Genomic DNA, 17,397 nt, shown 5'->3' with positions numbered 1-17,397 from the left:
AGAAAGAAAGAAAGAAAGAAAGAAAGAAAGAAAGAAAGAAAGAAAGAAAGAAAGAAAGAAAATAGAACCTATAATTCCAAAACCCAGGTAAATTATCTAAAATTTTGGTTGTATCCTTCTAGTCATTTTGGGCTTTCATTTTTCTCTTTTGTTACCTTAGTGATCATTCTTTAATTAATATAAGTAAGCAACACACACAATTTTACAAAAACTGCCACAGAAGAGGATAACATTATTTGTGAATTTGCCCCACACAGTTGCAGATAGCAATATATCATATCCTTAATACACAGTGGCCTCAAATTACAAGGTTCATACATTCACTAAAAAAAAGTTCAAGTTCACAGTTTCAATCATTTTTCACTGTAAGAAAGAAACTGAGTGAGTTGTTTTCAATTTGTGCCTTTCTAAGAGAATGGGTCACCCAACACACCATTTCCCTTAGAAATTGTTACCATTTTCTAATGTTCTGTATCATGAAATTATGATGGCAGAGTCTCACTTCATCACTCTGCAGAATGAATGATACTCTTCAAATGAATTGGCTTCATCCTTGATTGAATTTATTATGTCTGTCATCTCCGGAAATGTTCAGAAGCTAGAAACATCTCAATCATAAAACAGAACTAAATGAGCGGCTCAAAAACAAGAATAGCCCTTGATACTGCAATATGCTAGGAATTTGGTCTTAGCCACAAGAGGGACTTAATGTTAACTATTAAATAGATGTCAAAGAATGACAGGCACAAAAGATCAGAAGCTTTTCAAACTGAAGGAACTCCATGAAGTTGATTATAATTCCTGTACAGAACTACTTACAGCATGTATATTAAAAGTACTAGTCCTAAAAAAAAAAAAGGTACTAGTCTGGGGCTTCCAGGTGGCTCAGTTAAGCATCCGAATCTTGATTTCAGCTCAGGTCATGATCTCACATTTTGTGAGTTCAAGCCCCATGCTGGGCTCCGCACTGCTTCTTCTCATCTCTCTCTCTCCCAAAATAAACAAATGTAAAAAAAAAAAAAAAAAAAAAGATTAAGCATTTTCTGGTAAAGGCAAATCCTTCTGTTTTACTTATGTACTTACTTCAGATTTGCCTCAAATAAAAGGTCCTTTTATAACACCCCACAGTAAGACTATGAAAAAAAATGCAAAAATTGGAAATAGAACTAAGTGTGTGAAGAGTGATAAAACTTGGAAAATGTGAGATACAAAAGCCAATGTACAAAAATGAAACAACTCATATGTTGTATATTAGTGCAATCAATTTGGCCTGAGAATAACCTTCAGGAGGAAGGACTAGAATGTGATTTAACTAAGTAAACTTAAGTTTTATTAATCTCCCTGAAAAACAGGCTTATAGTAGGAGATGGTGTAAAGAACAATTATACAAAAGGAAAGCCCTTCGAATGCCACCTAGGGAAGATCAGGGAGATGAGTTCTAAAACCAGGTGATATTGGCAATCATACCTCCCTGGCTGGAATACCTCACAAATAAAGACAAACAATGATACCCTCCCTAATCCTACTAGCTGTTAGGATAAATTAACCCCCCAAATGCCCAGACATCATGCTCATCATGAATCTTTTTATATTTAAATTATAAACAGGGTTTCCCATGAAGATTTCTTTCAGACAAAGATGGCAAGAGAATGGCAGTGTCTTAGATTCATTCAAAGTCAGGTTTCTTAAGAGGCGTGTGCGCATATGTATTATTTATTACTGTCACTAGACAACTTGCAAGGACTTTTAACCCTTTAACCGCTCTTAAGTACACTTTTAGAGGCACCTGGCTGGTTCAGCTGGTAAAGCATGCGACTCTTGATCTTCGGGTGGTAAGTCTGGGCCCATATTGAGTACAGAAATTACTTAAAAATACAATCTTTAAAAAAAAACCAAAAACTGGGGCGCCTGGGTGGCGCAGTCGGTTAAGCGTCCGACTTCAGCCAGGTCACGATCTCGCGGTACGTGAGTTTGAGCCCCGCGTCGGGCTCTGGGCTGATGGCTCAGAGCCTGGAGCCTGTTTCCGATTCTGTGTCTCCCTCTCTCTCTGCCCCTCCCCTGTTCATGCTCTGTCTCTCTCTGTCCCAAAAATAAATAAACGTTGAAAAAAAAACAAAAACAAAAACAAAAAACCACAATTTAAAAAAGTGAGATTCTCGCCCTGCAAAAGAATTTCTCTAATGGTTGGTACAGCAAAATCACCTATTAAAAACGAAGATTCTCAGCCTCCACCTGGAGCTGAAACAAAATCTAGAGGCACTTTTTAAAACAAAGTCTAGGTGATTATTACACATACTAACAGGAGAACTGCTGCTAAATCTGCTCTTAATGAGCAGATCTATGCCAATCTATGCCAATCTCAGACTAGGCCTAAATTGAAATAAAAAAAAATTTGCAGGAGCGCCTGGTGGCTCAGTGGGTTAAACGTCTGACTTCCACTCAGGTAATGATCTCACGTTTCCTGAGTTCAAGCCCCGCTTTAGGCTCTGTGCTGACACAGCCTGGAGCCTGCTTCGGATTCTGTGTCTCCTTCTCTCTCTGCCCCTCCTCCACTCATGCCGGTCTGTCTCTCGCTCGCTCTCTCTCAAAAATAAACAAACATTAAAAAAAAGGAAAAAGATACAGCAGTTTCTCCCCTCATTCCTGAGATTGTTCCTGAATCTCCAAAGTGTATTCATGGCATTAGCAAAGACTTAATGATCTTCATATATGCTGTCACAATTATTATATATCTATCAAGCACATCTAAAAGCAATACCAGACTAACTGGAAGTGGAAAAGTAGGGCAATGACAAAGCCCTATTATATCCTTTTGATACTGAACAAGCCGTTCCTTCAGATGACAAGTGCCACCTATGCTTTTCATAAATGTGAATGAAATCTTGTCAACTTAAAAATTTTTTTTCATTTATTTTGAGAGACGGAGCACAAGTGGGGGGAGGGGCAGAGAGAAAGACACAGAATCCAGAAGCAGGCTCCAGGCTCTGAGCACTCAGCACAGTGCCCAAAGCTGGGCTCAAACTCATGAACTGTAAGATCATGCCCTGAACTGAAGTCGGACGCTTAACTGAGTCACCCAGTTACCCCATGAAATCTTGTCAATTGTTAAACTGAGAATTTAAACAACTGAGATTCTATGTATTGAGTTGATAGATCAATAAATGCTACAAAAATCCTTATAATCTTGGCTGTTTTTAGACATGAAACAGTGTAACAACATACACTGATAAAGTGAATCATCAGAAAGTACATTTTCTCATGCAAGAAGTTGAAAAGACCACAGACAAGTTTTCATGGGACATCTAGCAACTAATTTGTTTCTATAATTTGAAGATAAAGGTTTCCCCTTCTGCAAAATCAGGCAGACTCTATTTTGTATCCTTGTGAGGGCATTAGTCTTGAAGACACATAAATAGTTTAGCTAAAATTGGGAGGGAGGTAACATGCAGGATAGGATCTCAACCACTTTTTTGGTCCAATTCAGAGTGATCAAATAAATTACAGCAAACAGGAGAAAAATACACTAAAAAGTTAAAGTTCTGAACATTTCAAAATTGTTTTGGCATAAAGAAATAAATACAAGATAAATAACCCTCAAAATTTTCATTAGTAATCTGTATCCTACAGCATTCTACTGACATTACACAGAAACTCAAGTCTCTTCATCATCACTAACTTGTACACATATGCCCAATGCTTTCTACGTTTTTTTAAAAAACAAGTTGCTTATAATGGAGATTTGAATTTAACTTTCTCCTGAGGTCTGCTTACGGTGTCATTTTTGCTTAGTTTATAAGTTTGTTTTTAATTCCTGGGAAGAGGTATATAGGGAGACTCTTCCAGAAGGGAATTAGAAAATGTTAGTCTCTGGATCTTCATCACATAGTTATGTTCAAATTGTATTCCTAGTGTGGGTACTGTATACACACACCAAACATACATAAAAAGAAAATCTAACAAAATCTGCCACACACAAACGCAAATAAAAAATTAACACTGAACCACACAAGGGAATACATCAAGCATTTTATCTAAAATTTTGTATAAACACGATCTGAAAAAATAAAAATGAAGTCAAAAGCAAATTAAGTGACAGTTAAGTCTATACCTAGTAGCCCAGTGTCTACGTCTTCAGTCTTCAAATTTTCAGCATGTAACTCTGTAAAATACAAAAAAAGGGGCTTGCATAAAAAAGATGATTTTACAATTTGAACAATAGCTCAAAGGCTGGAGAGATACTGTGGAGTTGTGGCAAATGCTCTGGAGTCATAATCAACTGGGCCTAAGTTCTGATTTCATTTACTAGCTACTTTACCTTCAGTCAGCAAATAAGGTATTTGAGTCAACTTTAGTGTTACTGTGAAAATATATGTATTTTTTTAAGTTTACATATTTAAGTAATCTCTACACCGAATGTGGGGCTTGAACTCACAACCTCGAGGTCATGCTCTTCCAAATGAGCCAGCCAGATGCCCCTGAAAATATTCTATGTAATACAAATTACATGCACGATCAGGTTCCTTTCTTCCAGTCTCAAAAATAAGCACAACTCAATGTCTTCCACAATGGACTCAACTTACCAAGTTTTGCGACTTTATAACATAAAGGGAAGCTCTCACAGCATAAGAGAAATAACGTACAGAACTCTGCGAGTTACAGTAAAAAAAAGAGAGGAGGAGTGAAAGAGGAATGAAACACTGGCAGCCACATATTTAATGTTGACAGTTTACACCCAATACCATTGTACAGAGGTTCGTGTTAACTTGCCCATCTGTCTTGTGTATGAAAATCAAGCATAAGTTGTTAGATGCCACCTGCAGCCCAATGAGGGCTTGGAAGCAATGACGAAAAATTACAACTGGAGTTAAGCCGATATAGTTCTGTTGAGTGAAGTAAAACTAATACTTGAGTGACACCGTGTTGGGTGCTTCTCGGAACTAAAGTTCTCAGAGAACTAAAGTGTTTTTGTTTTAACTAACTTTTCTGTGTCAATACCTTGGCCAAAGTCACACACAGTGAGAACTGAGATTTAAACTTTGGTCTGATTCTTTCCGCTGTAATATAAAATATTCCAGCCATATAATACAACTGTATAAATTTTGAAAAATCTTTCATGGCACATCTTTCTATTACGATCAGCCCTGTATTTAAACTTCAGACAAAGGAAAATAAAACTTAATAACCAGAAAAATAATAAATTATCTAGCTCCTATAAGAACTTTACACTCGATTGAAGACCTAACACAAAATCAAGAGAGCTAATTATCTACAAAGGTAGAACGTTAGGCTGTGGGATGGAAATCCTGGTGTTTCAGGAATTCGGTGATTGTACAAAAGAATCAGTGTTTAACACACCTTGAACCATTTGTCGATTAAACCAAGTCTTTGAACATATTTAGCCTATTTTAGTCTCACACTTCTTACCGTCTTTTAAGGATTACCGTCCTACATACTGCTTAATTTTGCCAACATTTCACCCCAAGTGTTCACTGACTCTACTGTTTATTCCAGAGTACCCATTTAATCAAGGCCCCTCCTTATAACGGGTCTCCTAAGCTTGGACCAAGGTCCTCCACCCTTAAGAAAAAAACAGAGGAAGAGCAAAGAAAGCAATGAGGACTCTGGATGAAAGCCGGTACCCGACTGCTAGCCTCTGATGGGGAGGAGAGAGATGGAAGGGAAGAGCCACAGATAGGCTCAACTTCACTCTGGAGAGACTTTCAAGGCCGAGCTTCAGTACCTTTTACGATCAAGTAGGCGATGGCGAGGAGGAAGGCGAGGAGGATGGCGAACAGCAGCGAACAAAGAATTGAGAGGATCTGGACAGGCCACCGCCGGGCCTGGGCTCGTCCGCCCGCAACCGTTGAGAAAATGCCATTGCGCTTATCGGGCAGAACCGGCGACCCGTCCCTGTCCCGCTGGAGTAGCGAGCCCTTTCTAGGCTCCGACGACGCCCCGGCTGAAAACTCCGCCCGCAGGTCGCGGGCCACTTGGTCGCATCCGTCCTCCTCGTCCCCTTCACCTTCACCCCAACTGTCCCCCTGAGTGAAGGCGGTAAAAGCCGTCCGAGCAAACGGAACAGGGGTGCCGAGGCGTCGGCGCAGAGGAGCGGAGCGCCGCCCGCTCTCCACAAACGACATGGCGGGAAAGACGAGGGGACCAGCGGACGTCGAGAGACTACCACCCGCCCCGCCCCGCGCTCGCAGCAGCCAATCAGCGGCCAGGCCCCCCCACAGCCTCCACCACCTGGCACTGACGCGCAGGGGTGTCCGGGAGTGCGCAACGGGGGCGGGGAATGTGCTGTGGAGCCTAAGGAAAGGGTGGGTGCCCCGGGGCCAGAGCACGATCCCCGGCTAGTAGGAAGGAAGGGAAGCGGGGAAGCGCACAGGGAGAGGCGACCCGAGGCTGAGGGTAGCCAAGTCTCCTCTCCCTGCAGTGCTTCGTCCCTGCCAGAGACCTCCGCCACCGTCGCGTCACCTCTAGGCAACCGCGCGCCCCGGCAGCCCCCAAAGCTGCATCTTCTCGATGCTCGGTCCTAGCGCCCTCCCATACCTTTCTGATTCACATTTCCGAACCGATTTGCTTTCTCCCTTCTTCCGCCGTAAGCACCTACTCTTCTCTGGCTTCCCTCTTTAACGGCAGCTCACCGCCCAAACGCTCTCCCCTCGTCCAGACTGCCCTTCCCTCTTTTTCTTTTGCATTGTTCTCCCCGCCCCTATCACAACTTCCCTCCACGCTGCTCGACACGCCTCCCTCCCGCCCCCTCCACCCCGGAGTGGGCTCAGCTGCTGGTGCGTACGGAGTTTTAACCCTCTTCTAAGGAGCCCCCCCCTCCTCTCCTCTTCCCGCCCCCTCCCCTCCGCCTCGAGCACCGCGCGCGCCCCCGCGCGCGTCCGGCCCCGGCCACCGCTAACGCTAGAAGCTGCTTACCCCACCCCCACCCCACCCCACCCCACCGCGGGCAGCCTCAGGTTTGTGGGGCGTATGTAACTCGGGCGGAGTGGGTGAAGGTGGCAGGCCCCCACTGCCCCACCCCCTACGGGGTGTGGCGGTCTAAGCTCGGGAAGCCGGGACAAGGTTGTCTTCTCTTCCCCGGGGAAAGTTGGTGGAGTTTTCCCGGAGGAGGCGCAGAAACTTCCTCCGTCCCCCTCCCCCCCCTCCATGCAGGCGACGCCAAGTGAGGCTGAGGCTGGGGGCGAATCGCCGAAGAGCTGCGTGTCGACAGCGCACTCTGATTGGACAGCGGGGAAGCCTGTCAGCTTATTGGCCCCGCTGATCCCGCCCCGTAGCGCAGGGCAGCCTTTAACCTTTGGCCCCAGCGGGCGCCAGCCACTCAGATCGCTTCTTGTTGGTATGTGTAGCGGCAGTGGCCGCCGGCGGAGCAGTCTGAGCCCGACGATGAGGCCGGGGACGGGAGCTGAGCGTGGAGGCCTCATGGTGAGTGAAATGGAGAACCATCCTCCTTCGCGGGGTCCCGGGGACGGGGAGCGGAGATTGTCCGGCTCAAGCCTCTGCTCCAGCTCTTGGGTCTCTGCTGACGGCTTCCTGAGGAGACGGCCCTCGGTAAGGGATCGGTGGAGCAGGGGGAAAGCGGCACAATGAAAAACGGAGTCAGAGAGGCAGGAAGCTTTTTCCAGAAGGAGACGAAGATAAGAGCGGACGGAGGAAGAGCTCGAGATGGTGGGATATGTAACGAGGAAGAGAATTGGAGAGCGGGGATGCACAAAGGGAAGGATGTGGGTCCCTGGAAGTTCCCATTGGGCTTGGCCTAGACAGATGCGCGGTGGAGGTGCTGGGCCTTGGGCGCGGTGAGCCTCTTGGAGAGGTAGGCCGGCTGTAGCAGGAAGGGGGAGGCGGAGACTTGATGTTGTAGATTTTAAAAGCGGCTGGTAAAATCTGCTTTCACCAATAGTAGTGGTGTCTGCAGGGGGTACAGCTGGGAAAATTGGCAGTGGGTAACTACCTGTTTTTAAGACCCGGAACAATGGGCACACAGGTAAAGAAATAGTTGTCTTTTAAAAGCGAATTAAAATGGATGTATTGGTTGGTTGTCTTTAGGGTCTGTGAATGACTGACCTTAGTCTTTGGAAAAAAAATTTTTTTTGGCAGAAGTAATTCTACTTGTGTTAAAGATTCTGTTAGGAAATAATATGTTTATATATTAGGAGTTAAGTGCCCTTGGGTACACGTAATGTGTTCTTTTTTGGTAAGACCAGCTCTTACCTTAGTTAATTTGGTAGATTCTCATTTCAGAATTTAAGATCAACTTAAAAATAAATTTAAGGATAATTAGTGTTCTGACGTAAGTTAGCTATCTTCTGTCTGTGTGAACTAGAACAAAGTTGTGGTTTTTCACCCGTAACAGTTTTTAAATTGGCTTTCACATGCGTGTTCCCTGAGTTTAGCAAGCCAGCTAGTAAGCAGTGTGCTTTAAAAAAAAAAAAAAAAAAAAAAAAAAAAAGGAAAGAAAGAAAGAAAACAGAAAACCTATGCTTTAGCTGTCCGGTATTTATTTTAATTCTTTCCATTTTGTTCTGTAATTTGTTTAGTTTCAAGTTCTTTACAAGTACTGGTATGTATAGTGCATTTTGTTTGTTTAAGAAAGTGTAAGTTAACCCAGTAATTGAATTACACATTGGCCTAATATGCCGCTGCACATAACCAATTTGTTGAAATCAGATTTTTGAGAAGCATTTATTGTTACTTGATAATTTTTAAATTGTCCCTATTTTTCAGATGGGGCACCCTGGCATGCATTATGCCCCAATGGGAATGCACCCTATGGGTCAGAGAGCCAATATGCCTCCTGTACCTCATGGAATGATGCCGCAAATGATGCCCCCTATGGGAGGGCCGCCAATGGGACAAGTAAGAATGTTTTTGTTTTATTTTGTATTTATTTGTTTATTTTTGCCTGTGGTATCATTGTGTCAAGATTTCAAAATCCGGGTGAATACTTGCAGCTGTTTAAGGATTAGCTTATGCCAAAATAATGTCAAATAAGTCAAATGTTGAGTGGTGACACTAATCAAATTTTGAACGTAAGGAGAAGCCTTCTGTATAAAAGATTTATTTTCTACCAACAACAGAATTCAGTTCTTTTATTAAGTAGCTGTATATGTAGTCTTATTAATTTAATAACTTTCTTTTTCCTATTATGTCAATTGAAGTTAATGCTTGAGTAGTGAATATTATAGGTCAACATAATTTATGTCCGTGGACCATGTAAATGCATAGAGTCTAAAAAAAACAGAATTGTTTAGGTCTTGGCTTAGAATAAAGTTGATTCCTGAAATAGCATTCTCTTCTGTGTGTGTGTGTGCGTGCGCGCGCCCGTGTTGGGAATAGAATAGGAATGTTCTACTCTAATTTAATTCTTCATTAGGACAGTGCCAAATAGGTGGTTCATTTTCCACTTACACTGTTTTGTTTTGTTTTGTTTTAAATGCTTATTGCTTCTGCACTCCTGCTTTTGAGCTGTCCCTTTCATTTCCAGTATAAATTGTAAATGGCTATTTTGTGGGAATGATTTGGATCAAAAGGTTTTAATGCTGACTCAGTGAATTCAGTAGAACTGAGTTCCTAGAGAAGCATCCAAGAAAGGTAACAGGTTCAGTTACCATGAATAATTTTATGCCCCCTGTCAGGTTCTGTGATACATATATTCTTTGTTGGTTGAGTTCTTTCCATTTTAGTATCTATAAATCATCAAAAATTTAGGTTGATAAAATATTTTGGAAAGCCAATTAGGTATGGTCTTTCTGCTAATTAATACTATTTATGCTGATAATCACTTGAGCCTTGATATTTTAATTTATTGGTGAAATTATAGTGGAGAAAGGAGTTTGCTCTGTGTCTTTCTCTTTTTAACTTAACCTTAGGAGTAGAAGGGCTTAATGTCAAGTGGCTTTCTTCTTTATTTGGAATATAGCCCTTAAGTTTGTATAAAAATTTTTACTCAAAGACACCAGGCCCCCAAAATTCTGCTGGGAGGATTTTTGTTTGTTTGTTTTTTTAATAAAAGAACCATTTATTCTGTGATTCTAGAATAACACAAGATTTAAAACTCCCTTAGGTGATGGAGAAACAATTCTGATTCCTCTTCTGTTTCTCTCCATCTGTAAGCAGCAAGGAGCTCTTCTGGTTTTCTTAGTAGAGCTGCTCTAACTAGATAATGAGCTTTAAAAAATATTTATTCTTTAAATGCTCTGGTTCTTATTTAAAATTAGTTTCTTTCCACAGAAAGATAAAATAAAACAATTTGCTACTGCCAGATGCTTCTCTCTTTTCTGGGGCCTTCTGTTTCCATTGGGCCAATCAAGGTAAGTTTTGCAAGGGATTGACCTGCTTACCCTTGCTGTAATGGTGCTATTGCACTACCAGACCAAGACACCAGCTAGTCATTTCTAGTAAAATGCAGATTTTATTTATTTTTTTAAGTACTTTTGTGTATCTCATTGACATAAGCTGGTCACAGTTTGCTTTATGGCCCTTTCTCTTTAGCTGTATCAGTGACCATCTTCCTAGTAAGGTTACTTGCTATCTGGTACACGTCTGTTCAAATCCTTTGAATTTTACCTTGTGGTTTTCTTTTTCCCTAGACCAGTGTATGCTATGTATCTGTAAGTGTACCTGACTATTTAGAAGTTTAAAAGTCTGTCTCCCTCTTGGCTCTTGTTAGGATCATGAATGAATGGATGACTTAAGAGTCCAGCTCTGAGGGTCCCAAAAGAAACTCCATTGTTTTTCCTTAAAATTAGATTGTTTCTTTTTTTCTTCTTAATATCTAACTTATATGGGACCCAAATTAGTAAAACTAATTCTTATTTGAGCTTTGGTAACAGACTAGGAGGGCATGGATAATTGAAATTCTCAAGTAATCTAGAAATCTAATTTAAAGCCCTGTAAGCAACTACCTTAAAGATAAAAGTTGCTAATTAGCAAAATTGATCTTTTTTCTGCATATCATCTCTTCTGTCTTCCCACTTAGAGATATTAATGGTCAGAAGATAATGAGAAACAGTAGGGTGCCTATGTAGTTCAGTGTGGTGACACAAAGTTGGTAGGGTTCTGCCATTCAATTTTAAAAAGTCAATTTACAGATTTAGACTTTGGGACTGAAGGTTATGGAACCTTCATGTGTATTGCCTAGTTCACATTAAGACCTCATTCTGGGACCAGCTGAAGATGAAAATTGGTGCCAGTCTTACTTGCTAAATGATTCTGGTCTTTGGAATGTTAGTGAACATGACGTGAAATTTTAAAACTTGTTTGTAAAATAGTATGCTGACTGGACAGAATACCCACGTATGGAGCCAGAAGTCGTAATTTTTTTGATGCATCAAGTTACAGGCTAAAGGAGTATTATGGTTTTCTTAAAGAGTTTTTTTATTTGTTTTTATTCAGGAGATAACCTACAGTGCCCCTTTTAGAATTCAGGCTGAATCTATTAGTACTAAAAAGTGCATTTCTTTCAAGTTTATATCAGTTATCTGTTGTATAGGTTAAATTTGCCTCTTACTGTATGTTAACTTCATGTGGGAAAGTTGTTCTTCTGCTTTTACAGGATCATAGAATCTTAACAGCTGGAAGGGACCTTGAAAGTTGTGTAACCTTTAAATAATATGGAAATTAAATAATGGTTTATCACTGGTTAAAAAAACCATTATAAATAATTTCCCTGCTTGCTGGCAGTACTCAAAAATTTGCAGTAGAGATTTGCCTTAAGATGTGATTATATGTGAGGCCATCTTCTACTTATATAGTAAGTAATGTTTTGCTTTTAAAATGTTTTCACATCTAATTTTTGTTGTTCTTTGTACACAAAGGACATGCAAGTCCTTCCTTTATCACAGGTGATTTTGCCTTCACTGAAAGTCCTTCTAGCTGGCTCTTTTTTTCTTTTTTAAATTTTTTATCTTTCTTTTAATGAGAAAAGTAGAGTAAAAGACTAAACTTTTTCAGCTCTAACAACCTATGGTTCAATTCAGATCATTTGATAAGAAGAGTAGGTGATATGTATGAGATATTATGGGTTGATGTGGAAGTAACAATACTTTTATTAGTGCCTCCCTAATTCTAATTATTCATTACTTTTTGGGCTCTATTCACTAAATTGATAAATGAATCATTGCTTTTTACAAATGAGTTTGATTTTCTTGTCCTTAAATTGAGTAAGACAAGCTTTAACAGATCTTGAGTCTATTCCTGCTGCCATCTGGACCCAAGCAGTTACACTCTCATGCCCAAGATGCTTTTGACTTTTAGGGTTTTTTTGTTTTTGTTGTTGCTTTTTTGTTTTGTTTTCTGTTTGTTTTTGCTTTAAGCTGCCCCCTCAAATTCTTTTACATTTCAGCATGTTGTCTCCTTGCCCAAGAACCTCCAGTGTTTTTCTGTACCTGTATAATGTCTAAATTTCACAATTTAACTTCCAAGACTCTCCCATAGTACAGTTCAGTGCATGATTCTGAGCTGCATGTCTTCACACTCCCTAATTTGAAACCAGGCTGGTCTTTTTATATCTTGGGTGATTGAATCAGTTCATGACTGAGCTCATGGGGTTCATGCCCTCCTGCCCACAGCTCACTACCACCATGAACTTTTCTTACCTAAGTTCTACCATTTCAAGTTCTGCTTTCTCTCAAAGATCCTCAACAATAACTTTGTCCAGCATACACCTCCCCTTCAAACTATTAAAATAAAATCCTATGAAATCTGCCCACAACTCTTACTATTTTGGTTATTTGGGGATTTAGTTTTGATTTGTTTTGTTTAATGGTTTAATTGCTCTGTCTTTCCAGCAAGTAATAGACTGTAAGCTCTTAGAGGGCAGGACCTGTGTTTTCTACTTTTTAAGAAGTCCACAGGTGCTGAGCACAGTTCTTGGCACAGCATGGGTGCTCAGTAAAATACTTGTTGAATGAATGAAACAAAAACATACTCTTTCCTACATTATAGGCCTTGAAGATAGTAGTTGTTACATGTGACTATTTTCATTGGTTACTTGTGACTTTACATTGTTACCACTTCTTAGTGTATGCCTCTCTACAGTTGCTTTTTCATTTGATAAAAATGGAAGATAAAATGAAGTAAATTTTTGTTTGGTGAATAAAGCAAAAATATTTATTTCCTTTTATTTTAAATTATAAGCAAATATATTTCTATCAGTATGATTTATTGATCGTTTTTTTAAGACGTTAATTTTTCCATACCCTAAGGGAAAATGATTTGGAATATAGGCCTTCCAGAGAAATCCAAAGTGTTGGGTGTCTTAGGTTTTTCTGGTTGATTTGACCATTGATTTGTTCCTATTGGTTTTGAATTACCTTTACTTTTGGGTATTTAGAGAATCCATGCCATTGAATTGAATGTTAGTAAGTGACCTTTTTTTTTTTTTAAGTTATTTGCTCATGATTGTTGAATCTCAGTAACTTTCTATATGCATTTACGTTATCCAGGCAAGTAATTTTTTTAAAAAATAGATTGAGCTAGAATTAATGTGTTTGTATAACTTCTCAGCTGTGTGTATGTGGTTAGATTTTGATGAATTTACTAACGATACTATTTTCTTTAGGTAGTATTTCAGTTAAATATGAACTTAACCTATTCAAAACCCTTAGCTAGAGTAGTGTTTGTAAGTATGGAGAATATTTGGAGAGCTCTAAGAAGACTATAAGTGTGGAAAAATGAACTGTACCCCTCTTCTGCCTTTGACATTCAAGGGCAGAGTATTCTAAAGATGTTGAGAAGTCTTGCAGAAGCCTTCTGAAACCATTTTTCTCAGTGTTTCTTGGTTTTATTTTACCAACTTCTGCTCCCCCACCTCCCCAGCCTTCTTTACCTCCCTGTTATGTGTTTATTTTGCTTTGTCTAGCACATTGCATGGAATTAATGTTGCATGGAATTAGCATTTTGTGAGAAATGCTATTATTGGGGCTGTTTATTCATTTAGTCTGGTCTTTAGGAGGAAAAGGCAACATCCAAATTAGTATTAACAGACATGAATGAAGCATTGTAGAGTGCAACGAATGTATCCATTGAGTAACAGGATTAAAAAGGAAAGAGAACAAATCTCAACAGGTTAACAGGTTGACTTTTAATTGGGTTTGTTAGAAAGGTCTGTGACATGACTTAGAATCATGAAATTGTATATCAATAGCTAGGTAAAGATTTGGTAGCTGTGTGTATATGTCCTATAACTCTGTACTAGGATGTTTGGTTTTTATGTAGAGAAATAATAGAGCTAAGTTGAAGGTTTATGAAAGTAAGAATGAGTAGATGACTGTCTTATATGGAAGTTGTTAGTCTTTCATTCTTTCTTTCTTTTACCATACCTTCATATTACTTTTAGTCAATAAGCATTTAAGTCTTTTGGCTGTGATGTTAAAATGAATCTATATATCCTGTACTGAATACTTACAGGCATTCCTCACATGCTTGATTTTCTCATCTTCTAACTGATGGCTGTCGTGTTACTCCAGACATTTGGAAGTTTTGTGGAGATGAATCTTTTATATTTGTTTTCTTTCTCTGGTCAAGTAATCATACATTTCTTTTGCTTATTAAAGAAAAATAAATTGTGGTTAGTGGTTACTAAAGATAATGATGTTTTGCATGATGGGTTTGAAAGAAAACCTGCTTCTAATTGCTTCTTTTTTACTTGGTGTACAGTACACCGAAAGTGGAAACCTGAATCTTCTCCAAATCTGGGTGATGCTGCTATGTCTGTTAAAAGAGTAAACCTGCCAGCAAGTGAAGACTGTTTTGAGTTGACAGATAGTTTGCTTTATCTTCAGCTTTGATGGGGGGGCGGGCCCCCCCTTAAAACTCATTTATCTTAGACTTAAAAAAAATGTTCTCATTACAATACAAACATAATTTTTTACTTGTTAGGTCCTCATCTTCTGTTGAGGTTAAGATTTTTTTAAATTATCTTTTGATTCATGAATGAATATTAAGTTTCTGTTCAGAAACATAGACTTGGTATAGTTTCTTTGGCCATGTGATACAAGAAAATAGTTAATTCTCTGAAAGGTGATTTTTTTTTCCAGTAATTTCGTGGTCATTATGTATTTGTTAGCATATATTTGTTAAATACAATGGAAAATTTCTCTCTCCTATACAGAAATAAGAATTGGTCATAAAGTTGACTAATACAGGTTGAGTTTCTGCTGTGTCTGTGTACCTGTCCTCTGCACCAATAATATGTACACAAATGAGATGTGCTCTGTGTTGTAAAGATGCCCACAATTGAGAGAAAACTAAAAAATAAAGTTTCATATAAACAATCTGTAATAATTTAGTTACAAAACTGAATCTAGTTTAAAGGACTCTAGGTTAAATCTACTTTAAAGGACTAATTTAACTAGTTACAAAACTGAATCTAGTTTAAAGGGGTAGGAGATAGTAACAGTTGTATGTCCCTCTATACTTGAATACCAGATAGTTTATGTTTGAAAGAAGGCTTGGGTGACTTTTTAAAGGAAGTTTTAAAATATAATTCTGTATGATTTGAGACATCACAGTTTGTTTGTATCCCTAGTCTGTGTTTAGAGCTTTTTAAAAATTAAAATTAGTTTATTTTCATTCAACTCTGTTTTTAAGTTTTTGTGTCATATATCCATACCCAGTAGTTTTCTTTATATTTTCTTTGCCCTCATTTAAGTGTGGAGTTTAGTAAGAGATAGTGGGCTAAGTATCAGTTAACAATGTAAACTATTTACTTGCCCTTTTGCACATAATTTTCTTTTAAGGTTTTAGGAAATAGGGTGGTGATGCCTAATCTGTATTAGGATTGTAATTCTAGCACCATCTTTGTATATAACTTTGAGAGATTTGATCCTTTTGACTCTGAAAAGTGAGTTGGCTACAGGATGAATGTCTGATTTATAGATGGCAGTAGTAAGGCTCCGTGAATGAAGTGATTTGTCCAGTGACATTGCAGAGCCAGCACTAAATTTGATGCTCAAAATGGATTGCCTTATTACACATGTTGATTCCTAGCAAAGATGATGATTTTACATTATTTACTAGGTATCTTTAAAGAACCGAGGTGCCGATCTAATAGTTAGGGAATAGATGAGAGACTGGGCAATATAAGAGAAACTTTGGTGATCTTACTTGAAGGAGAGCAGTTGTAATAAAACAGCTGTATTTATAGAGCACTGTTCTGTGCACCTTCCATGCATTGTTCCATTTGATCCCTATAGCAGTCTTAATAGATGAGTGCTATTTTCCCCCAGGTTATAAGGAGAAAATTGAGGCCCAGATAGGTTATGTAAATTAGCCCAAGATCACACAGCTGGTAAATGGCCATGCTGGTATAGGAATTCTGGTAGTCTCACTCTAGACTATACTTCATAGCTATACTAGACTGCTTCCTTGTATAGCAGTAGGAGATTATGTCATTAAGCTAACCTCCTTAGATTCTGAAGGAATAGTGTATACTTCAGCAATTCTAAACTATCCAGGTTGAGAGAATTTAGCAACCTAAATCCTGGCAATTAAATTATTAGACTTTTAATGGTTTCATACTGATGGTGCCGCCAAGTGACTGGCCTAAGTTGACACAAATCATCTCAAAAAAATTCAGATGGGTTGAAACATACATATCTATATTATGTGTATCCTAAAATTAATGAAACATCATGAATGGTAAGGTTCTATTCCAGTTTGTGCAAATGTAGTCTATTTTTTGTTTATCTAAATGTAATCTCAGAAAATGACAAATGTCTTGAATTTATATATAATTGTAGATGAAGAGGACTTAAATAATTTCCCAAAATGCAGCTACTTATTATTTTGGGTTGTTAAGGGTATACTTTTTAAACAGAAGTATTTCTATTTATTTCTAATCAAATGAATATCTGCTTACATTCAGAGATGTAGTTTTTACAGTTTTTCACTGATTAATTTTTTTCATTCATTCATAAGGTAAGTTAGTGGTATAAAGGATCATGGTTTTTAAGTATAAGACTTAATACCCTCTGTGTACTTATTTGTGGAATTTGACTTTAACACCACATTTAAGAGGAACCAAATAAAAAGGCAATCTAATTTTTTATGGGGTGCTTGAGTGGCTCAGTCGGTTAGACGCCCGACTTCAGCTCAGGTCATGATCTCACGGCTTGTGAGTTTGAGATCCGCGTCGAGCTCTGTGCTGACAGCTCAGAGCCGGGAGCCTGCTTCGGATTCTGTGTCTCCCTCTCTCTCTGCTCCTGCCTGGGAGCCTGCTTCGGATTCTATGTCTCCCTCTCTCTCTGCTCCTGCCCCGCTTGCACTCTGTCTCTCTCTCTCTCAAAAATGAATAAACATTAAAGTATACTTTTTAAAAAGAGCAATCTAACTTTTTAGATAATCAATTTACAACTTCAGGTTTGCAGAAAGAATGGTTTTGAA

At 39.1% G+C, this 17,397-nt stretch overlaps 2 protein-coding genes across 14 annotated transcripts in view; one reads left to right on the top strand and one right to left on the bottom strand.

Moving 5' to 3' along the window:
- ARL6IP6 (ARF like GTPase 6 interacting protein 6) overlaps positions 1–6,370 on the bottom strand; it is a 41,713-nt gene extending 35,343 nt beyond the window's left edge. For 3 of the 4 annotated variants that reach the window (XM_040475104.1, XM_040475105.1, XM_040475107.1), the window contains exons 1-2: positions 5,741–6,370; positions 4,109–4,159 (exon numbers count right to left, since the gene is read on the bottom strand). In XM_040475104.1, coding sequence (XP_040331038.1) covers positions 4,109–4,159; positions 5,741–6,140 — 451 coding nt within the window. In that variant the 5' untranslated portion in view covers positions 6,141–6,370. The remainder of the gene's footprint in view (positions 1–4,108; positions 4,160–5,740) is intronic. The other variant, XM_040475106.1, reaches the window with a different exon arrangement.
- A 315-nt stretch (positions 6,371–6,685) lies between these two features.
- Positions 6,686–17,397, top strand: part of PRPF40A (pre-mRNA processing factor 40A) — a 54,419-nt gene continuing 43,707 nt past the window's right edge. For 2 of the 10 annotated variants that reach the window (XM_040475097.1, XM_040475096.1), the window contains exons 1-2: positions 6,940–7,563; positions 8,737–8,868. In XM_040475097.1, the coding sequence (XP_040331031.1) occupies positions 7,162–7,563; positions 8,737–8,868 (534 nt within the window). In that variant the 5' untranslated portion in view covers positions 6,940–7,161. Of the gene's footprint in view, positions 6,792–6,939; positions 7,564–8,736; positions 8,869–10,242; positions 10,323–17,397 lie in introns of those variants that run through there. The other 8 variants (XM_040475102.1, XM_040475100.1, XM_040475101.1 and 5 more) reach the window with 7 other exon arrangements.

This window comes from Herpailurus yagouaroundi, unplaced genomic scaffold (assembly GCF_014898765.1).
Source record: "Herpailurus yagouaroundi ecotype Mexico unplaced genomic scaffold, PumYag 140, whole genome shotgun sequence".
Taxonomy (NCBI): domain Eukaryota; kingdom Metazoa; phylum Chordata; class Mammalia; order Carnivora; family Felidae; genus Herpailurus; species Herpailurus yagouaroundi.
This window is presented reverse-complemented; position numbering and strand designations above follow the sequence as displayed.